This window comes from Asterias rubens, chromosome 16 (genome assembly GCF_902459465.1).
Source record: "Asterias rubens chromosome 16, eAstRub1.3, whole genome shotgun sequence".
NCBI classification, from domain to species: domain Eukaryota; kingdom Metazoa; phylum Echinodermata; class Asteroidea; order Forcipulatida; family Asteriidae; genus Asterias; species Asterias rubens.
In genome coordinates this window covers 6,915,435-6,940,089 of record NC_047077.1, presented here as the reverse complement: position 1 = coordinate 6,940,089, position 24,655 = coordinate 6,915,435, and the positions used below count along the sequence as shown (strand labels likewise).

The 24,655-nt window shown below is 39.1% G+C and overlaps 1 protein-coding gene and 1 long non-coding RNA gene across 2 annotated transcripts; one reads left to right on the top strand and one right to left on the bottom strand.

Annotated features, from left to right (window-relative positions):
• Positions 1–561: 561 nt before the first annotated feature.
• On the bottom strand, positions 562–13,658 carry LOC117301176. Its single transcript, XR_004520267.1, has 3 exons — positions 13,576–13,658; positions 2,059–2,167; positions 562–657 (listed from the first exon to the last, which is right to left on the bottom strand). It is a non-coding gene; the product is annotated as an uncharacterized LOC117301176 (long non-coding RNA).
• An 8,547-nt stretch (positions 13,659–22,205) lies between these two features.
• Positions 22,206–24,588, top strand: LOC117300711 (bombesin receptor subtype-3-like). The gene is made up of 2 exons (XM_033784464.1): positions 22,206–23,007; positions 23,458–24,588. The coding sequence occupies exons 1-2, from the start codon at positions 22,343–22,345 to the stop codon at positions 23,870–23,872; spliced, it is 1,080 nt and encodes a 359-aa protein (XP_033640355.1). The 5' UTR covers positions 22,206–22,342; the 3' UTR covers positions 23,873–24,588.
• The last annotated feature ends 67 nt before the right edge of the window (positions 24,589–24,655 follow it).

Sequence of the window (24,655 nt, the reverse complement as noted above, 5' to 3'; positions counted from 1 at the left end):
TTTTTCTTTCTACATTATCTCGCAACTACGATGACCGCTTGAGCTCAAATTTTCACAGGTTAGTTATTTTATGCATATGTTGAGATGCACCAACTGTGAAGGCTAGTCTTTGACAATAACCAATAGTGTCCACTGCCTTTAATATCACACTCAACTGTTGCTATCAATTGACCATAAAAAAAAAAGCGTTTCAAGTTTACTTTAAAGGGACACGCTGCTTGGGTAAGGCAACTTGGTGCATAAAAAGCGTTTTTTTTTTTTTTTTTATGAAACGCATATGGTAAGAAAGATATTTTATATGTAGAATATTATGAGCCACAAGAATATGGCTCCAAATCGTGTGGTTTCCTTTAACTTTGCAAAATTACATGTTCAACCATTTTGTGGAGTACAAAATTTGACCCCACAAGCTTGCTAGTCCCGTTAGTCGCGGGGCATAATGTGCATTGTTATATTCTACTTTCAACCATATGCATTTTATAAACGGTTACAAGCGCTTTTCACAAGATCAGTTATATTGTGAAGTTCAATGAGAATGTTGTCTCACCTCTATTTTCTCTATGAGCAGAAAAATAGCAGGAATGTCAAAACAGAACCCTTTTCCCATTGTCTTCTTCCTTCCTAGTAACTCGGTGATGCTGAACCTTGAAATGTGACCTGAAAGTAATAAACAAACAATACTACTCATTAAGAACCCTCTCGTTAGTGACAAACTGTGGATTATGGTCAATGTTTTTTGGGCAAGTACCGTCATGTGCTTAACTTCAAACATATACAACATATCGCTCATGCCACAAAACGAGGGTTATCCACCACAGCCAAAGCTCAGTGTCTTCTGAAAAAAAGGTGTGTACTTTAATTGTACAAATTTTACTTTTGACATGGTCTTTAGGCTGGTAACCTTTTTCTGGTATCACAATTTTGTTGTGCTTATAGGTAGTTTTTGTGCTTAAGTAGCTTTATGAAACTTGGCCCAGCACTGTGCATAGTGCGAGGATGGAGGACACATTATTTTATAGTTGGCCTTACAGATGAGGACATGGGTCGAATATCAGTAAGCTGTTAATAAGCAAAAAATACTGCTTTCTTAGACAAACATCTTTGCTGGGAAAAAATAATGCAGTGTAAGTAGGGCACCAGTCACAGCAACGTGACTTATGATTTGATTTGGTTTGCTTTATGCTTATCTAGCTCATGCATACTATTAAGTCTGATAATTGTCTTACTGAGCATGACCTTGCCTCAACGTCACAACGATTGGACCTCACAGTAGATGAAACTTTTCATTTAAAAATCGCATTCTCATAAGATTGTTATACACTTCTTACGAGATTCTGAAGAAGAAAATAAACATACGCAAGTTTCTCAAAAGATCTTGGTGTATTTCTTTTAAGATCTCACTAATTTACATATTAAATACTAGTAAGAATCACATAAGACTCTGATAAGATTCTTATAAGACTGCTCAATAGACTCTAATAAGATTCTTATAAGACTGCTCAATACAGGTTCTTATAAGATTCCTATAGGTTTCTTATAAGTTTGTTATAGAGTATTTTGTGAGGGAAGTAAGCCCTGGCCCATTTTTTCATTGACCATACACAGCCACATAAGCATAAAGCCTTGCCTGTAGCGTCGTTTTAGGTTACAATGATGATGGCATAAAAGTGAATTGCGGCAAACAATATATAGGTTATTATCATATTCTTGTTGCTATCAATTGATCATAACAATAAAGTGTTTCAAATTTACTTTAAAGGGACACGTTGCCTGGGATTGGACAAGTTGGTGTTTAAAATCGTTTTATTAATTTTTTTTTTATAATATGCATATGTCAAGAAAGATGTTTTAGAAGTAGAATACAATGAGCCACAAGAATATGCCCCAAAATTGTGTAGTTTTTCTTTTACTTCGCAAACTAACATGGTCAATTATTTTGTGGAGTATAAAATTTGCTTAGTTATATTCTGCTTTCATCACTATGCATTTTATAAACGGTTACAAGCGCTTTTCATAAGATCAGTAACATTTTGAAGTTCAATGAGAATGTTGTCTCACCTCTATTTTCTCTATGAGCAGATAAATAGCAGGAATGTCAAAACAGAATCCTTTTCCCGTTGTCTTCTTCCTTCCTAGTAACTGGATATGTTGAACCTTGAAATGTGACCTGAAAGTAACAAAGAAACAATACTTCTCATTAAAAACCCTCTCGTTAGTGACAAACTGCTAATTTGATCAATGTTTTTTCTTGGCACGTACTGTCATTTGCTTAACTCAAAACACACCTCTGCCCACTGTTCTAAACAGGGATCGGCACGGGAAGCCGGGCAGTAGGAGTTTGACTAGGAGAGGCTATTTGAGACGCTGGCCATATGGAATGTTTCATGGGTGAGAAGTTGCTAAATACTTCAAACATTCCTGGCCGTTCCTAGCCCTTTGACCCCCACGATAAAAGTAACCGTGTTAAATCAAGTAATTGAAAAAAGTTTCTTAAAAAAAAAAAAGCAAGAGAGTGCCAGTCTACCTACTAACCACTGTAGGTTCTCTTGGTGGATCGAGGGGACTTCTCGCTATTAACGTCGCTAACTCGGAGTGAGTTTTTATTTTTCATTGTAATCCCATATTCTCAAGCCCTCGCATCATAGGGTTTTGTTAGGTAGAGTGCCAGTCTACCAGCTACTACCGCAGAGTAGGTTCTCTAATGGATCCAGTGGACTTCTCGCTATTAACATCACTGCCTCCGAGTGAGTTCTTATTCCTTCAATATATTCCCATAATCGCAACTATCATAGGAAATTGTTACGTAGAGTGCCAGTCTACCTACTACCGCAGAGTAGGTTCTCTTAGTGGATCGAGTGGACTTCTCGTTCTTAACTTTACAGAGTTAAGATAAGTGGAATGAACAATTAACCGGCACCATCTGTACACACACAAAAAAAATTGTTGTTAAGGGAAATAAAAAAAAGGCAAAAAATGGTAAAAACATGTCATTGAAAAAACAAACAAGATTCTTAAAAAAAAAACCAAAAAAAATAAAGAGATTGCCAGTCTACCTACTACCCACTGTAGGTTCTCTTGGTGGATCGAATGGACTTCACGCTATTGAGGTTACTGCACCGGAGTGAGATCTTATTCCTTCAATATATTCCCATATTCGCAAGTATCATAGGAATTTGTTACGTAGAGTGCCAGTCTACCTACTACCGCAGAGTAGGTTCTCTTATTGGATCGATCGGACTTCTCGCTCAGACAACACTTCCCTGGAGTGAGTTCTTATTCCTTCAGTACAATCCCATATTCGCAAATATCATAGGAAATCGTTACGTAGAGTGCCAGTCTACCTACTACCGCAGAGTAGGTTCTCTTATTGGATCGCATGGACTTCTCGCTCAGAACGTCACTGCACCGGAGTGAGTTCTTATTCCTTCATTACAATCCCATATTCGCAACTATCATAGGAAATCGTTACGTAGAGTGCCAGTCTACCTACTACCGCACCGTAGGTTCTCTTATTGGATCGCATGGACTTCTCGCTCAGAACGTCACTGCACCGGAGTGAGTTCTTATTCCTTCAATACAATCCCATATTCGCAAGTATCATAGGAAATTGTTACGTAGAGTGCCAGTCTACCTACTACCGCAGAGTAGGTTCTCTTATTGGATCGATCGGACTTCTCGCTCAGAACGTCACTTCCCTGGAGTGAGTTCTTATTCCTTCAACATATTCCCATATTCGCAAGTATCATAGGAATTTGTTACGTAGAGTGCCAGTCTACCTACTACCGCAGAGTAGGTTCTCTTAGTGGATCGCATGGACTTCTTGGTCAGAACGTCACTTCCCTGTAGTGAGTTCTTATTCCTTCAACATATTCGATCCCATATTCGCAAGTATCATAGGAATTTGTTATGTAGAGTGCCAGTCTACCTACTACCGCAGAGTAGGTTCTCTTATTGGATCGCATGGACTTCTTGGTCAGAACGTCACTTCCCTGTAGTGAGTTCTTATTCCTTCAACATATTCCCATATTCGCAAGTATCATAGGAATTTGTTACGTAGAGTGACAGTCTACCTACTACCGCAGAGTAGGTTCTCTTAGTGGATCGCATGGACTTCTCGCTCAGAACGTCACTGCACCGGAGTGAGTTCTTATTCCTTCAATACAATCCCACATTCGCACGTATCATAGGAATTTGTTACGTAGAGTGCCAGTCTACCTACTACCGCAGAGTAGGTTCTCTTATTGGATCGCATGGACTTCTCGCTCAGAACGTCACTGCACCGGAGTGAGTTCTTATTCCTTCAATACAATCCCATATTCGCAAGTATCATAGGAAATCGTTACGTAGAGTGCCAGTCTACCTACTACCGCAGAGTAGGTTCTCTTAGTGGATCGATCGGACTTTTCGCTCAGAACGTCACTTCCCTGGAGTGAGTTCTTATTCCTTCAACATATTCCCATATTCGCAAGTATCATAGGAATTTGTTACGTAGAGTGCCAGTCTACCTACTACCGCAGAGTAGGTTCTCTTAGTGGATCGCATGGACTTCTCGCTCAGAACGTCACTTCCCTGGAGTGAGTTCTTATTCCTTCAATACAATCCCATATTCGCAAGTATCATAGGAATTTGTTACGTAGAGTGCCAGTCTACCTACTACCGCAGAGTAGGTTCTCTTATTGGATCGATCGGACTTCTCGCTCAGAACGTCACTTCCCTGGAGTGAGTTCTTATTCCTTCAACATATTTCCATATTCGCAAGTATCATAGGAATTTGTTACGTAGAGTGCCAGTCTACCTACTACCGCAGAGTAGGTTCTCTTAGTGGATTGCATGGACTTCTCGCTCAGAACGTCACTTCCCTGGAGTGAGTTCTTATTCCTTCAACATATTCCCATATTCGCAAGTATCATAGGAATTTGTTACAAAGAGTGCCAGTCTACCTACTACCGCAGAGTAGGTTCTCTTAGTGGATCGATCGGACTTCTCGCTCAGAACGTCACTGCACCGGAGTGAGTTCTTATTCCTTCAACATATTCCCATATTCGCAAGTATCATAGGAAATTGTTACGTAGAGTGCCAGTCTACCTACTACCGCAGAGTAGGTTCTCTTAGTGGATCGCATGGACTTCTCGCTCAGAACGTCACTGCACCGGAGTGAGTTCTTATTCCTTCGACATATTCCCATATTCGCAAGTATCATAGGAAATTGTTACGTAGAGTGCCAGTCTACCTACTACCGCAGAGTAGGTTCTCTTAGTGGATCGATCGGACTTCTCGCTCAGAACGTCACTGCACCGGAGTGAGTTCTTATTCCTTCAATACAATCCCATATTCGCAAGTATCATAGGAAATTGTTACGTAGAGTGCCAGTCTACCTACTACCGCAGAGTAGGTTCTCTTATTGGATCGCATGGACTTCTCGCTCAGAACGTCACTTCCCTGGAGTGAGTTCTTATTCCTTCAATACAATCCCATATTCGCAAGTATCACAGGAAATCGTTACGTAGAGTGCCAGTCTACCTACTACCGCAGAGTAGGTTCTCTTAGTGGATCGATCGGACTTCTCGCTCAGAACGTCACTTCCATGGAGTGAGTTCTTATTCCTTCAACATATTCCCATATTCGCAAGTATCATAGGAATTTGTTACAAAGAGTGCCAGTCTACCTACTACCGCAGAGTAGGTTCTCTTAGTGGATCGATCGGACTTCTCGCTCAGAACGTCACTGCACCGGAGTGAGTTCTTATTCCTTCAACATATTCCCATATTCGCAAGTATCATAGGAAATTGTTACGTAGAGTGCCAGTCTACCTACTACCGCAGAGTAGGTTCTCTTATTGGATCGCATGGACTTCTCGCTCAGAACGTCACTTCCCTGGAGTGAGTTTATATTCCTTCAACATATTCCCATATTCGCAAGTATCATAGGAATTTGTTACATAGAGTGCCAGTCTACCTACTACCGCAGAGTAGGTTCTCTTAGTGGATCGATCGGACTTCTCGCTCAGAACGTCACTTCCCTGGAGTGAGTTCTTATTCCTTCAACATATTCCCATATTCGCAAGTATCATAGGAAGTTGTTACGTAGAGTGCCAGTCTACCTACTACCGCAGAGTAGGTTCTCTTAGTGGATCGCATGGACTTCTCGCTCAGAACGTCACTTCCCTGGAGTGAGTTCTTATTCCTTCAACATATTCCCATATTCGCAAGTATCATAGGAATTTGTTACGTAGAGTGCCAGTCTACCTACTACCGCAGAGTAGGTTCTCTTAGTGGATCGCATGGACTTCTCGCTCAGAACGTCACTTCCCTGGAGTGAGTTCTTATTCCTTCAACATATTCCCATATTCGCAAATATCATAGGAAATCGTTACTTAGAGTGCCAGTCTACCTACTACCGCAGAGTAGGTTCTCTTAGTGGATCGATCGGACTTCTTGCTCAGAACGTCACTTCCCTGGAGTGAGTTCTTATTCCTTCAATACAATCCCATATTCGCAAGTATCATAGGAAGTCGTTACGTAGAGTGCCAGTCTACCTACTACCGCAGAGTAGGTTCTCTTAGTGGATCGATCGGACTTCTCGCTCAGAACGTCACTTCCCTGGAGTGAGTTCTTATTCCTTCAACATATTCCCATATTCGCAAGTATCATAGGAATTTGTTACAAAGAGTGCCAGTCTACCTACTACCGCAGAGTAGGTTCTCTTATTGGATCGCATGGACTTCTCGCTCAGAACGTCACTGCACCGGAGTGAGTTCTTATTCCTTCAATACAATCCCATATTCGCAAGTATCATAGGAAATTGTTACGTAGAGTGCCAGTCTACCTACTACCGCAGAGTAAGTTCTCTTATTGGATTGAGTGGACTTCTCGCTATTAACGTCACTGACTCATAAAGAGTTTGTATCCCTTCAATATATTCCCATATTCGCAAGTATCATAGAAACTTGTAAGGTAGAGTGCCAGTCTACCCACTTCCAATTTGCTATTAACGTCACCGCCTCATAAAGAGTTTGTATCCCTTCAATATATTCCCATATTCGCAAGTATCATAGAAACTTGTTAGGTAGAGTGCCAGTCTACCTACTTCCGCACCGTAGGTTCTCTTATTGGATCGAGTGGACTTCTCGCTATTAAGGTAACTGCACCATAAAGAGTTTGTATCCCTTCAATATATTCCCATATTCGCAAGTATCATAGAAACTTGATAGGTAGAGTGCCAGTCTACCTACTTCCAATTCGCTATTAACGTCACTGACTCATAAAGAGTTTGTATCCCTTCAATATATTCCCATATTCGCAAGTATCATAGAAACTTGTTAGGTAGAGGTGCCAGTCTACCTACTTCCAATTAGCTATTAACGTCACTGACTCATAAAGAGTTTGTATCCCTTCAATATATTCCCATATTCGCAAGTATCATAGAAACTTGTTAGTTAGAGTGCCAGTCTACCTACTTCCGCACCGTAGGTTCTCTTATTGGATCCAGTGGACTTCTCGCTATTAACGTCACTGACTCATAAAGAGTTTGTATCCCTTCAATATATTCCCATATTCGCAAGTATCATAGAAACTTGTTAGGTAGAGTGCCAGTCTACCTACTTCCAATTCGCTATTAATGTCACTGACTCATAAAGAGTTTGTATCCCTTCAATATATTCCCATATTTGCAAGTATCATAAAAACTTGATAGGTAGAGTGCCAGTCTACCTACTTCCAATTCGCTATTAACGTCACTGACTCATAAAGAGTTTGTATCCCTTCAATATATTCCCATATTCGCAAGTATCATAAAAACTTGATAGGTAGAGTGCCAGTCTACCTACTTCCAATTCGCTATTAACGTCACTGACTCATAAAGAGTTTGTATCCCTTCAATATATTCCCATATTCGCAAGTATCATAGAAACTTGTTAGGTAGAGTGCCAGTCTACCTACTTCCAATTCGCTATTAACGTCACTGACTCATAAAGAGTTTGTATCCCTTCAATATATTCCCATATTCGCAAGTATCATAGAAACTTGTTAGGTAGAGTGCCAGTCTACCTACTTCCAATTCGCTATTAACGTCACTGACTCATAAAGAGTTTGTATCCCTTCAATATATTCCCATATTCGCAAGTATCATAGAAACTTGGAAGGTAGAGTGCCAGTCTACCTACTTCCAATTCGCTATTAACGTCACCCCCTCATAAAGAGTTTGTATCCCTTCAATATATTCCCATATTCACAAGTATCATAGAAACTTGTTACGTAGAGTGCCAGTCTACGTCTACTACCGCAGAGTAGGTTCTCTTAAAGGATCGAGTTGGAACAACCTGTTTTGGAAATAAAGTTTTGTTAACATTACATATATGATAACATGGGTAACAGTGTATAAGATATTTAATGCCCACCTAACTAGAACCGACCAATTCGCTTTGCCGCGCAGAGCGCTCCATACATCAAAGGGCCTCGTCCTGCTTGACAACAAAAAGAATAGTTAGTAACCAGGCAACCTGTTTAGGGACTAAAGTTTTGTTAATATTACAATGATAACATAGCTAACAGTGTATAACATATTTAATGCCCACCTAACTAGAACCGACCAATTCGCTTTGCCGCGCAGAGCGCTCCATACATCAAAGGGCCTCGTCCTGATTGACAACAAAAAGAATACAGTTAGTAACCAGGCAACCTGTTTAGGGACTAAAGTTTTGTTAACATTACAAATATGATAACAAAGGTAACAGTGTATAACATATTAAATGCCTACCTACACCTATAACTAGAACCGATCAATATCCTTGGCCGCGTAGAGCGTTCATATACGAGGGGCCTAATGGTTGACACCACTAAGAAAATGGTTATCAGTGGTCTAAGTTCATTTGCCATGGCCATTAATAGATGAGGTGGGTGACTTCGGCATTCCCAAAGTGTCGTGGTTGGAGAGGAGAACGATCCATAGAAAGTTAGTTGATGCTATGAAAACAGATGACTGCGATCCATAGAGAGTGAGTTGATGCTGAGAAAACAGATGACTGCAATCCATAGAAAGTTAGTTGATGATCAGAAAACAGTTCTCTAACAACGTCATCACCACGTAGAACTCGACAAATAAATCAAATTAAAAATAATTTATTCTTAATGTTATAAGGTGTTACATGAAATCTCACAACGCTTTACATTCACAAGATTACAGGAATACCAACAAATCAGTAAGCAAATATTTAAGCAGTTGTATAAAAATGAAGAAATAACCCAGGGTCATATATAAAAGAGATTGGCACAATGTGTTTTTTATTGTTCAATTTGCTGATGACATAAATATACTGTTTTAGAACCAAATAAAATGTTTATTTAAAAGATAAAACAGTGGATAAAAAAAAACGCAAAGCGAAGACAATTTAAAAATACATGGACATTAACAATGTTAAAATTTGTCTGAAATGCGAGTTCAAAATTTGATTTCACTCTGTCAGAACCAACCCACAAAAAATGACCAGTAGAGACCATTGAAGAGTGACAGTTACAAGGTTGCAAAGTTAACTGACCACCATCTGCGTAAATATTTACATTTTTTACTGTTCAGCTAGATAACGTCCGTCGATATATCGTTAACACTTAATACACAACATTTTTTTGAGATAAATACCGCGGATGTCAATATATCACAATTTGTTCAATATTATCGACAATTTTGATTAAGCGAAAACCAGGCATGCGAATCTTCAGCGGAATTTGTTTTCCCATGGGTTGTGTGTACTTAAGCTAACCGTTTGTCTGGCTCCCCCAGCATAACCTTATAAATACAAAAAGGCAATAAAAAATACAGGAGCCAGACTGAGCAGAAAATAGTGTAGAAGGTATGCTAAACGAGGAGAAATGTGTCCTAGTTGCATAATGGGACCTTTTACGCGTCTGGTTCCCACTCAATTTCCTTATACATCGAACAATAACAACACTACAGAGCCAGACTGTGCAAAAATAGTGTTATGGTAATCACGTCTTTTTCTCATTGTTAAAAAAAAAAATACGTCTAACAATAAGTGCGAAGGATGAACGGCGGTGACATAAGGGGGCCGTTGCCCCCCCCCACCACATTTGAAAAGTGTCAATTTGGTCCCCCCTTACTTTATATTGAGCTTTTAAAAAGAAACAAAGGTTTGCTGACAACCCTGTTTGTTTTTAAGTATAATACACATCTTAATATTTCTTAAGATAATCTTATTCAAAAAAAAAAAAACACCAATTGACGCCAATCGTAGGCACGTCGATTGGTCAGTGCGCTGGTTTGTGCGGTGTGAGTGTGTCCCGCAGATGGCCACGCCATACACCGCCACGCACAACGTGTGTCTGTGCATACTACAGTACACTGCCCCGTGTACAGTTTACAATTTCATCAATGCAGAGGGTTGGTTTATAAAGCTATTTTATCAAAACGTTAACATTTACATGAATATTGAGCCAATAAAAGACTGGCATTCCCTACTGACTAGGTGTTCAGTCCAAACATCTCTTGACATCCCAAGGTTATAAAAATATCCAAGGTGACCCAATAAAGCTTATTTCCATTGGGGTCCCAATGAAATACCTAATGTGGTCCTTAACGTACACACAGCACAGAGGTACACCGCGCAGAGCAGCAGGCTACTATCAAGTTGTCTATAAAATTACTATCATTAAAAATATAAACAGGGCCTATAGTCGTTTTATATTTACAAATTGAAACAGACGATTGGAACCAAATGTCTTCACTGACATCTAGCAAACTGACTCAAACAAACCAATTTACGCTTATAAATATTAACAGCGACTTTTATTTATTAAATAAGATATGTAGACCAACAAGAACATGTTTGCACCAATGACCGTGGTAGAACAAATTTATTATCCACTGATAACAGTTCCTTAAAAACATCCCACAATATCAATCAATCAATTAATGAACACTTAATATTTTTCACTTCGACAATAACAATTTAAGCATACACTAGAAAACAAATGTTGATGAACATAAAAATGAAGGACGGATGCAATGTATAGAATTTGAAGAGAAAAACTACAGAAATGAACGTGATTTCAACAGACAGACAAGGACTTTGACAACAAGGACAAAAAACAAAAGCAACCAAAAACAGAAAGAAAAAAAGAAAAAAGAAAGAAAAAAAATGACTCGGACCAGACTAATCAATTATAACAATTATCGACACCACAGTCTTTGTACAATTAGTGTATATACTACAATTACATACCTTGCCGAGAACAACACTTTGATTTGAATTTATTCAGATAAAAAACATTTCAAAATACAAACACAACAATAGGAGAAAAGACGACGAAATAAGATAAATTAGTTTTGAAACACAACAAAAATAGGACACAAAAAAATACAAGGATAACCCAATAAAGCCAACATCTGTGGCTTATTTCCGTTGGGCCCCTATGAAACACCCAACTTGGTGCTTAAATAACACACAACACAGAAGGACACCGAGCAGAGCATGCCAGGCTACTATCAAGTTGCCTATAAAATTATTATCATTAAAATGTCAGAAGGCCCTATAGTCGTGTTATATTTACAAAATGAAAACGGCGATTGGAACCGAACGTCTTCACTGACACTCGCATTAAGTGAATGGTAAGGTTTATAAAAATATAATTAGTTTCATTTCAGTACCCAGAATTATGACGATTGAAACCTCAACACGATGTCACACTCGAGCCCCGACATCGGACGCAGCCGTAGCATATCGCCGGCGGGAAAAGACGCCGCAAGCATACCCTATTTTGCTTATCGCCAAATTCTGCGCTTATAGCCGTTCAACCTTTTTTATGTACATACAAATTGCCTCTGATGTAGTGCTTTTCAAAGGGGATTTTTGTTTACAAATTGATTAAAAAAAGTTATAAATTTATAAATATTAACAGCGACTTTAACTTCACTTGTAGACATACAAGTACATGTTTGCACCAATGACCGTGGTAGAACAAATTCATTATCCACTGATTACAGTTCCTTAAAAACTCTCACAATATTAATGTCATACCCCGCCACGAACAACACTTTGAATTTATTTGAATGTTAACAATACATACACAATAGGAGAAAAGACGATGGAATAAAATAAATTAACTAAGAACACGTAAAAAAATATCCTAGGATAACCGAATAAACCATTGGGATGTCTCTGACTACCCATCTTGGTCCTTAACGTACACACGGCTCAAAGAGAGACACCGCGCAGAGCATGCCAGGCTATTAGTAAGTTGCCTATAAAATTACTTTCATTAAAAATGAGATAGTCGTGTTATATTTACAAATTGAACCAACGTTTGGAACCGAATGTCTTCACCGACATCCAGCAATAATTTTCATTGACATCCCTTTCTACAACACCATGGTAAATATGTTTACCACAAGTTCATAAGTATATAAGAATACACTTAAGTTTCATTTAAAAAAAAATTAAAAAAGGACACAAAAATATCCAAGGATAACCCTAAGCCAATATCTTGGGCTCCTATGAAATACCCAACTTGGTGTTTAATAAAGTACACACAGCACAGAGGGAGACCGCGCAGAGCATGCCAGGTTTACTATCATTGACTTGATTTGATTTGATTTCAATTTATTTGGATAAAAACATGTCAAAAATACATACACAGCAATCGGAAACAGACGATGAAATTTAGATAAATTAATTTTGAACACAATAAAAATAGGACACAAAAATATACAAAACAAGGATAACCCAATAAAGCCAATTTTTATCTTTGGCTTATTTCCGTTGGGGTCCCTATGAAATACCTCACAATTGGTCACAATTGCCAGGTTTACTATCATTGACTTTGATTTGATTTCAATTTATTTGGATAAAAACATGTCAAAAATACATACACAGCAATCGGAAACAGACAATGAAATATATAAATTAATTTTGAACACAATAAAAATAGGACACAAAAATAAACAAGGATAACCCAATAGTAAGCCAATATCTTTGGCTTATTTCCGTTGGGCTTCTATGAAATACCCAACTTGGTGCTTAATAAAGTACACACAGCACAAAGACACCGCGCAGAGCATGCCAGGTTTACTATCATTGACAGAACTTGATTTGATTTGATTTGAATTTATTTGGATAAAAACATGTCAAAAATACATAGACAGCAATCGGAAACAGACGATGAAATAAGATAAATTAATTTCGAACACAATAAAAATAGGACACAAAAATATACAAAACAAGGATAACCCAATAAAGCCAATTTTTATCTTTGGCTTATTTCCGTTGGGGTCCCTATGAAATACCTCACAATTGGTCCTTAGTATTTATATAGCAAGAGGAACACCGGGCCGAGCATGCCAGGTTATTAGATTGCCTGTAAAATCACCATAATTAAAAATGTCACTATACTTAGTCGTGCTATGTCATGTCAGATACATGTATACGTATATGTCGTGCTAATTTACAAATTGAAACCAACGATTGAAATCGAACGTCTTCACTGACATTCGCATATCCCTATCTACAACACCATAGTAAGCACGTACATGTATACAATATAAGTGAATATTAAGGTTTAAACATACTTATATTCCATTTCAGTATCCGGAAATATGACGATTGAATCCTCCACAAGATGTATGACGTTCGCACTTGTCTTGAAACCCCGCCGTCGAATGAAGCATCGGCGGCGGGAAAAGGCGCCCGCAAGTGATAACCCATTCCCCCATGGTTCCCTACACGTTCTGCGTACAAAATTCTTTCAAGACCACAGGGCACAACTTCATAGCTCTGTTTATCGCCAAATTCTGCGCTAATCGTAGACTTGTGGACAAGTCGTTTATAGTCCCACGCAGTGAGATAGTCGAGTTGCAGCGGGTGCTCTCTGCTGGTTGCGCGACTACTGCGCGCTGCCCGACTCTACTTCCCATAAAATGTAGAGTAGAATTCGGATGCCGCGGGCATTTTTCTTCTGTTTCTTGCGGTGTATGTGTGTTTTGCCTGTTGGTAACCATGTGGTAACCGTGAAAACACACGGGAAAACTCAAGAAAGAAAAACCCACAGCATCAGATGATATTGAAGATGATAAACCGGGAACCCATCTCTATGCACTGAAACAAATCTGACCCACAAAAACCACCAAAATTAGTTATAGAAACCGACACAACTACAGGGTCCCCCATCTACACATGATTGTCAATTAGTGTTTGCCTTGGGGATGGAAACATGCGGGAAAATTTGCAAGAAACAAAATAAAACCCGTCATTTTATGTTCCTTCGCTTTGCGTATACGCATGAAAAATACTTTTTCTCTATCGGACGACATAATAATAACAATGACACATCAATCTGATTTCATAAGTATTTAATATTCAAAGCATGGGTAGCGGTAACCCTGGCGGCCTTACACTTTCGTATTGTACTGTGTACTAGAGGAAGAGTCCTATATAGGGCTAGGGTAGCGGCCGCCTTGACCAAAGAGTTACACATAGTTGGATCATTGTGTTTGATAGAGTAGTAATCAAGTTCGTAATAAATTAGCCACACTTCTGCTCTACTATTAGAGCACTGCCTTTAAAGCCAGTGGACACTATTGGTAGTTACTCAAAATAATGGTTAGCATAAAACCTACGAGTAATGGGGAGACGGGTTGGTGGTATAAAACATTGTGAGAAACAGCTTCCTCTGAAGAGACGTAGTTTTGGAGAAAGAATAATTCTCCAAGAATTTGATTTCGAGACCTCAGATTTAGAACTTGAGGTCTCGAAATCAAGCATCTAAACGCACAAAACTTCCTGTGACAAGGGTGTTTTTTTCTTTCATTATTATCTCGCAACTTCGACGACCAGTTGAGCTCAAACTTTCACAGCTTTATTGTATGCATAATTTTGAGATACACCAAGTGAGAAGACTGGTCTTTGACATACTATACCATTAGTGTCCAGTGTCTTTAATTTAGGCTCTCGGACACTTCAATCCGTCTTGGTAGTTCGTACCTTCCATCTTTCCCTTATGTGTTTAAATCTGTACACTCAACCTGGGCTATTGATGTTTGGCTCACGAACACCCTAATGCACTTAAAAGGATATAACATGAGCTAAGCTTTCCTTCACCCGCTGGGTATGAATCTTTGGGTGAAACAATCTCTTATGTTTTCCCCATGTCTGGAATTTCAGACATGTTGAACATAACTATTCGGGTTGTCTGATGTCCATCGATGTGGTGTATACATTAGCGTGTTGTTAACAACCACACCTTGTGTCATAACCTCTAGGCACCCCGACAGCATGCCTTCAGCTGTTAAAATGCATGGCCAAGCGAGTTCGTGCTTCACGGGACTCGTAGAGGATCGTCTCTGTGGTAAGTTTTTTTTATAACAACTTCATTGACATGATGAGATTGGAACGTTCTCTTACACATCTAAAACTCGCTGCGGGTCATTTTTGTGAGACGTTTGGCTTTCTTGTGATGATGAGCGTCAACCTGTCTTTACGGCATGGGGTCCGGGCCCGTTTTAGGGCCCCGGGGAAATATTAGGTCGTAGATGCTCACTGGTGCAAGTAAAGTCTTTTCACAGACATCTTTTGACACTTTAAATTCATCTGAAATGGTTTGATACAAATGCAAATAATGCAGTACAATATACTTCAAGTGAAACCATGCAAAATGGTTTAAACATGCTTATGTAGGCTAGGCGTCCACCCCAAGTAAATTTGACCGCCATTCATTTTAAGGGTGGTTACCAAATACCTTCCCCCTTAAAATTGGACACTCAACTGAGGTGCGTTTTCGCAACTGTAACCCGATAACTCTTTCAGTCGTTGGCAAGTGATTATCCAATGGTCAATTCAACCGAAACAGTTATTGGTTACGACCGCCAAAACGCACTCCTTAGTTGAGACCAAAACACTTGCATGATTGTGTCCATCATTACATTTTGATTTTGTCTATTGATGCATGGTACTTAGTGTTCTAATGAGAAAACACTGATAGGTGCGATCATCCGAGAATGAAAGGAGGAAAATTAAATCAGTCGACACGGTGTACAGAGGACATTCACACGGTGGCCTAGTTAACAAAGATTAAATTAGACTGGTCACTGTCTTTAACCGCATGACGGGCACTGGTCTAACAGGCCAAATGATTTCATTGGATAAACGTGCGGTGACGTAAGCTTTCCATAATGGGTGCGCTCGTTTAGCTCCCCTGGGTCGACCCCGGTGCGTGGCGTTTTTTTTTTACCAGGACAAACGTGGGTAATTATCTGCACACACTTGTCCTGGGAAAAAAACCGCCACACACTATCGAATGTGTTATTATTTGTCCGATGTGATATAGTGTCAGCTTGCACTTTTCATCGTCTGCATGCAGTGTGTGCCCGACCTTGCTTATACATTATAGTGTTGTTTTATAAACAAGTGCTCATAATATTATTTATTCGGTACCTTATGGGGACCAAGGGCAAAACAAAAAGGATTCTAATAGTAATAATTATAATATAGTATGTATTTGTAATGCGCCAAATCAATCTTTACTGATACTGACTTGGCACATTATATTTTCTAAAGGATTCTGGTGGTCTATTGGGACTATGTTGATATGTACAAAGACAGTGGACTCTATTGGTAATTGTCAAAGACTAGCCGTCTCACAGTTGGTGTATCAAAACATATGCATAAAATAACAAACCTTTGAAAATTTGAGCTCAATCGGTCATCGAAGTTGCGAGATAATAATGAAAGAAAAATAACCCTTGTCACACGAAGTTGTGTGCGTTCAGATGGTTGATTTCGAGACCTCAAGTTCTAAATCTAAGGTCTCAAAATCAAATTCGTGGAAAATTACTTCTTTTTCGAAAACTATGGCACTTCAGAGGGGCTGTTTCTCATAATGTTTTATACCATCAACCTCTCCCCATTACTCGTCACCAAGAAAGGTTTTATGCCAATAACTGTTTTGAGTAATTACCAATAGTGTCCACTGCCTTTAAAGATTTGTTTTGCATGTTGGGATAGACCAAGTGAGAATATAATCGTCTTTGACAATTTACCAAATGTGTCGAGTACCTTGAAAGATAGTAGCTTCCAGGCTTATTGTTTGAAGAAGCGATACTCATCGCTGATCAATCTTGTAGTTTCCAAATGGAATCTATTTGGGGATTGTGTATCAATCAGTATGGAACCAGCGATGTTTACCATAACGTGATTCAATTAGGCATGACGTCCGTACTCTGCTAAAAATAACCTCACAGCAGCTTTGTGAATACTAGACGTATTACCCCCCCCCCCCCCCCCCCACTAGGGATGCCACCACTACCTAGAAATACAGCTCTATGGTATCCACTTACAATGTCTATGCAAATCCTGCAGCATATTGTCTATACGTCACTAAATATACTCTCTATGTGAAAAAAAGTGAGCGTTTCACTCTCTTGTCCCGAGTGGTGTCAGTTTCACTCTTTTGAGAGTGAAAGTCAATCTGTCTCAATCTTTTTGAGCGACATTGGAACGATTTTCACTCTAAATCGAGTTGAATGTACCCGTCTTTCACTCTTAAAAAGAGTTGTCCGCCATAAAAGTATGGCTCTTTGCAAGAGTGGTACAAAACGAGTGTTTTTCACTCTTTTACATTTTAGAGAGTACTCAGCTAAGAATAACGCCACAACATTGTTTGAACATGAGTGTAGCCGCCAGGGATATGCCACCACTGTACCTGTAGAAACACAGCTTTATGGTATCCACTTACAATGTCTATGCAAATCCTACAGCATCCTACGTCACAAATTCCCCAGAACCGCATGCAGCGCATTACTACTTTAGTTCAATATTCAACACTTAATAGCACTTCGCCAAATTGTCCGACCGGCCATGGATCGGCCAAGTTCCGGGAATTATACTTTTGTTAGTTTTGATTCTCAGCCTGGCCATTTTCGTGGAGCATTCCATTATTAATAAGGCCTTTATATTTTGTTAGCGTTAACACCCGTGTATCTACCTTGCCAGGTATAAGAGTTTGTTTTTTAGAGAACTGTCTTGCTAGCTAAATATTCTACTACCGTGGAGTAGATTTTTTTCGGATTTTTCGGGACTTCTCAGTTCTGAAAAGAACTGTCATGCTTTTTAACTACTACCTGGGCGGAAGGTAGAAAATCGGCTGGGACTACTACTTTAATTCCATTGTCAGGTGGTGCCCAGCAGTACACTATTGCTGTTTTTATACTGAGCATGTCCGCTGGCTATACGTATCCATTATAAGATGACACGCACGACTGAGTGCATGGGATCGTGAACTTTGGTATACAACTAAGTACGGTTTACTTTGGAGAGAGCGAACATATCACATCTGTAACGCCATTGAGACCAAAAGCACCAACATTTTGAATGATTTCCCTACCAGTGTCCACGCTTAACTCGAATAAGGTAAGTCGTTAACTTCATCTATGACATATCGAAATAATACAATCTTATTGGTTATCACAGTGTTTTCTGTCACAGAGTCAAATATTTCTGATATCATGCTGTCTGCTATTACGTTTTATTAGAACTTACTCCAACCGATTGACAATTTGGACTGATTAATTTTATTCTTAGAGCATCTGTTGCGGTCTATCCCTTGTCTGAGAATAACTGTTGTTGAATTGACTATATAATATTAAATGGACTGTTGGCAACAATTGTGACCATTGACACATTTTTGATAATTAAAACATACACAAACTGGCAAACCTTTTGACGAGTGATGACGGGTAACTTTTTAACACCTTGCTTAAAGGGTATATATGTACTTTTTCCTAACAAAAAACACAATGTCAACAGTATTACATTAAACTTACACAGTTTGAAGATTATGATAGTAGAAAGCTTCCCTTGAAATTTTACTTACTGAGGTACTGTAGTTTTTGAGAAATGAGTAAAAGTAATAATTTTCGTCTCAGTTTTAGCATGTAAAAACGTATTAACCAGTTATGCTATGGTTTTGGTATAATATCATGAGACCAAAACTATTTTGTGACTTCTTTTACTCATTTCTCAAAAACTACACAATCTTAGTTAGTAATATTTGAAGGGAAGCTTTCCAATATCATTATCTTGAAACCCTGTAAGTTTAATGTAAATCTGTGGACATTTTGAAAAAGTATCCGGATCCTTTAAAGGCACTATAGACACTAATGTTAATTGCTCAAAGTAATTGTCGTAACAAATTACTTGGTAACGAGCAATAGAGAGCTGTTCATAGTATTTGTTATTATATAACACCCAAGCATATCCTTGCCATTTGATTGGAGGATTGTCCGTCACGTGATAACAAATAAAAGTACCATTGCACGCTGAGTCACTCACCGTGCTTTTTCGTTCCATCCGAAAAGTACCATTGCACGCTGCCAGCGTGCAATGGTACTTTTCGGATGGAACGAAAAAGCTGAGTAAAAACATCACTGCGTGCGCGTGTCTTTGGCTCCGCCTCGTTGAATAGAACATTCCATCTTTCAACTCATGAACATATTCGCACCATTGCACTCATAAACATTCATTATGTGTATACTATTTCATATTATTGTGAGAAACGGCTCCCTGAAAATGTAGTTTCTGAGAGAGAGGTAATTTTCACTCAAATAATAAAATATGCATCTCAAAGCACACAGAGTATAATGCAACAAGGGTGTTTTTCGTTCGTTATCCTCTTGGAACTTCAACGACAAATTGAGTCTGAATTTTAAAAGATTTGGTATTTTTATGCATGATGTTAGGATACACCAAGTGAGAATACTGGTCTTTGACAATTCCCAAAGGTGTCAAGTGCCTTTTTAACGTGCAGTGCTGCTGGTACTCTGAGGTTAGCGCACTTTTTATGCAACAAGAGCAGCAGTTTTGTTAGACTTGACTCAAGTCCCAACCCCGTGCCATCGCCAGAAAAACTATTGTTTTTCATGACTGCGTGCATGCCTTGGGACCTCTCGCATCACGTGAACGGGACTTGAATCAATAATCACATTTAACCTTGAATCATTTTACCAGGTATTCATGGTTGTAAAGATTCGCAGTTAAATCCGACGTACATGTGAATATTATCAAACCAATGTAACTGTCCGCCATTTGCTTCCGTGCATCAACAATTGCCACTGCCGTAGCGCTTCTCAATGGGATTTTTATTTTATTCTAAGCCGATTCAAAAGGGCCCTTCAAAACAAATCTTGACTTTTTTAGGAGGATGTCAACACTAGGTCCCCTTTTACAGAACAAGATTTGCTCACTGGCCTTATCATTGCGGATAGGACAGGGGACCAGTCTACAGTTTTCCAATGATATGCTGAAGGCGATATTTGAGAGTGTGACGTCACGCGTAAGATAGATGTGATAATCGCTTCAGTGACAAAGAACACTGTTTTGGTTTACCATACACAGCATTTTAAACTCAGAAATAAGACTTGGCCTAGTGTTTTTTTTACTGCTACTTGTGTCCGGTAACAATCTAATTCTTTCGTCACGCACGCAATTCTTAATTTCTCACGACCTTTGATCGACAGCAGGTATTTGCAATTTTAGATGAATTTACTCGTTCCATATTGTTGTAGAAATGTATTAAATGAATCGTGATTATAAGTTAATGTAAACTGTGTGGCGATATTTTGGTCATTGACTTTCAATGTGTATAGTAAATGGGGCGAAACTTTCTAGAAACACAAATAGGGTTATATAGGGTGCTAGTGTAAGTCGACAGTGTTAACAAACCGTGTCAATTTGCCTTTTGAGATTTATGGCGACCACCATAGGAATCTAATATTTGGTTTGGGTGTATACATACAATTTCTTGGTTTTCTCGGAATTCAGTGTGAGCGCAAAAACAGCTTTCAAAAACTAACCATATCAGTTTGTTTTAGTTTAGAAGTCAGTGCGAACAGCTTTACAAAAATAACCGACAATAATTATTGGAATTCATGGATGTGAAAAGAAAAACATCTATTATAGAAACTTACCGCTCAATTTGTTTGGGCCTTCTTAAGTCTGTAGGTCAGTCAGTGTGAACGCAAGCAGTTGATTATTCCTCACGTGTTTTCCCCATCAAAGGACTGCTGCAAAAGACAACATGGGTTAAAATAACTCAATTAACGACTGCATAAATTATTGTGAGGTCAATGCTGGGTATGAAACAATTAGTAAACAACTCATCCAATACAAATTAATCACATTTTCATTATGGGTAATATCGAATCAACTAAGGGTCGATTGGAGACAAGTGTATTCCATTATAGGAACATATTAAATGTACGACATTGTGTGTCAGGTGACAGATTTCAAACCATGAATCATTATTTTGACTTCAGTGCAGATATTCTGTTGTGCTATGGAAATATAGGGCTATCACAAAATAGACCAGTCACGACTGCAAACATTATCAATTATGAGCTACAGTGTAAGTTCACGTATGAGACATGCTATCATTGGGTTCTTTACCAGCAATATGTTTTAAAGATGATGACGACATGCCTGTTCCACAATACTTTCTGCTAAACACTCTTCCCAAAATTATACTTGTTTCCTTAGAAATTGTGTCACGTAGATAATAATTGACGAGACCAAACTAAAATATTTATCATTTTAGTTAGCTAACTTTCAACTATATTGATCTTTCCACAGATTCATCGAGGGTCGTAAATGGACAACCGTGAAGTGATGGCGCCATCTGCGACAAAAAACTCTTCTTAAGAAAGACAGCTGGTAGAATTCTCGCGCCAAAAACATATGTGATACAACTTGGACGTCAGTTCATTTTCCAATTGTCTCAACTCGAACGCTTGAATCCAGAAAGGGAAAAGAGACCTTTAGGTCTTGTTTCACCATGCATTGAGAAATTTTCTACTTGAAGCAGATCTCTGACACCTTTAAAGGTTTTTTTGTAGATCCAAGTGTTTGGCCACGACATGAGTCCCTACACTCACTATGAATGAAGATGTATGTAATACAATTTACCTGTAGATGTGTCATCTTGATTTAATCATAACGTTTTAAAAAAGGGGGTGAAAGTCACCGAGCAATGTTTTCAGAAAAGTTGAACATGCCCAAGTTGATTTTCTCATTTCTCAAAAACTACACCACCAAGTAACATTTCAACGGAAGCTTTCTACCATCACTATCTTTCTCCAGCTTTCTCCAGAAGACGATCAGAGCATACTGATCGAAACGTGGAGTTGAAACCAACAGTTCTTTTCAGAACCACCCTAACTCATTAGAGATAGTCATTACATGGTGTTACCGCAAACCTTTCTATAACATCACTAACTTCAAACTGTATAGTTTAACGTAAACCTATGGACATTTTGTGTCGTGCAAAAGATACCAAAACCCTTAAAAGGGATGTTCGAGGAGAGTTACGACTTCAACTTTACAACCGGGGACAATGGCATCGCATTGGATCCACTTGACGCCGTTCTCAAGATTGCAGTGCCGATTTTTCTGGCCGTTCTTTTGTGTATAGGCTTAATTGGGAACATGTGTATGATGTTCGCCATTTTGGGATTCAAACACATGAGAACTGCGCCCAATATCCTCATCTTTAACCTGGCACTTGGTGACTTGCTCTATATTCTCATCCCAACACCGATCTACATCGAGCATGAGATAAACCCACTTTCGGATCTGTCATCACCCGGTTGTAAACTCAAAGCCTACTTTGGTTTCGTTGGGCAGTACGCGAGCGTTTTTGCCCTGGTTGCGTTAAGCCGGGAGCGCTTCACTGCCATCGTACGGGGGATGGAGGCGCGTCGACACGAGAAGGACTCGTGCATGTCTAGGAGTTTCTGCGTCGTCATTTTCGTTTGGGTAGCAGCCATTTTGCTCCCGACCCCAACTCTTTATTTTGCTGTCAACAACGAACAACAGTGTCGGTCGACGTCGGATAATGCCAAAGTGGCGATGTTTTACGAATCTTTCCGAGGCTTGACTGGTTACGTCATTCCGCTAGTGACAGTTTGGTGTTATTATCTGAGAATAGCAGTGTCACTCTTCAAGAGTACAAAGAGGTAAGTCAACTCAGCATTTCAGTACCTTAAGATGTAATAACTTGTGATTAGTAACTACACCGTCCTTCAATCATCTCTGACCCGCAATTAAACTTAGATTTCGGATCATACTGACCCACATTTAGACATAGATTTCGGATCATACTGACCCACATTTCGACATAGATTTCGGATCATACTGGTCCACATTTTGACAAAGATTCCGGATGATACTGACCCTCATTTTGACGAAGATTCCGGATCATACTGACCCACATTTTGACAAAGATCCCATATTATACTGACCCACATTTTGACAAAGATCCCAGATCATACTGACCCACATTTTGACATAAATTTCGGATTATACTGACCCACATTTTTTAGTAGATTTTTTAAGAAGAAGAACAAATTATTGAGCCAAACTGACTGCCCAAAATGATTGTTTGTTCTCTTCCCACGTCCGAACAGATTTCCGAGCGAGCTGCAGACGAACCCCGCATTGAATCGCCAAGTGTGGGCCCGCAAGCGCCTGGCTGCCTCTGTGCTCGTCATCACCATCTTCTTCGCTGTGTGCTGGTTCCCGTACTTCTTCTATAACATCTGGATCCTATCCGCCAGTGATGATGTAGTCTACTCAGTATCCCTAACAGCAACAGACTTCCTGAGATACGCAGGAATCGTCATGCCAGTCGTGAACACGTGTTTAGACCCCTGGCTTCTTTTTATCATTAGCTCTAAACACAGGGCTGGTTTGATCGGGTGCTTTAAATGCTTCAGGCAGCGCACTCAGTGTGACAGAAGGCGATCCGTTTACAGGGGCGTCTGCCACCACGTAACAAATACTGATAGGGAAAATATGCATAACTCAACCGAGTTTAAGTAACATTCATTGTGGGATACAACCTGGGAAGTGACAGCCAGGGGTCGCCTTGAAGGGGATGCGACTTTTTATTTAAAATAATTATCAAACTATAATCAACCAGAAAGAGTTTTGACTAAACTTTAAATGAATTAGGTTTGAACAAAGACAAAATATTTGAGCGGGATCTTAACCAACGACCTCCTGGTTAACGTACCGGTGTCCCAGGGAAATCTGGCCTTGAAGAGTCTGTCCCCCATATATGGGAAATTAACATGGGCTGGAGGAAGATTCAACAGAGGGCGCTATCAGAAGAAGTTTGTACACAGTTTACCATAATAGGGGGCATAATCGCCTGCACTACATTGAGCTAACCAACCATATTGTTGGTCATAATTATTCCTGTTTTGGCAACTATATCAACGATGTCCGCGATATATGAATAATGATTTAAGATATTTGCTTTAAACCATTAATTTGATGGCTTTTGTTGTTGTATGAACAATAAATGGATAATTACAACGTTGAATAATATTATTTCAATCATTGTGTTTTTTATTTTATTTAGAATTTCATAAATGGATAATTACAACGTTGATTAATATTATTTTAATCATTGTGTTTTTTATTTTATTTAGAATTTCACTTTCACAATAAATCACTCTATATTAAAGGCAGTGGACACTATTGGTAATTGTCAAAGACTAGCCTTCACAGTTGGTGTATCTCAACATATGCATAAAATAACAAACCTGTGTAAATTTGAGCTCAATCGGTCATCGAACTTGCAAAATAATAATGATGTAG

Excerpts from the sequence above, each read along its gene's own strand:
- LOC117300711 (XM_033784464.1), top strand. The coding sequence starts at position 22,343 with ATGTTCGAGGAGAGTTACGACTTCAACTTTACAACCGGGGACAATGGC. Across the intron at positions 23,008-23,457 it reads CTCTTCAAGAGTACAAAGAG|ATTTCCGAGCGAGCTGCAGA; the intron begins GTAAGTCAACTC and ends ACGTCCGAACAG.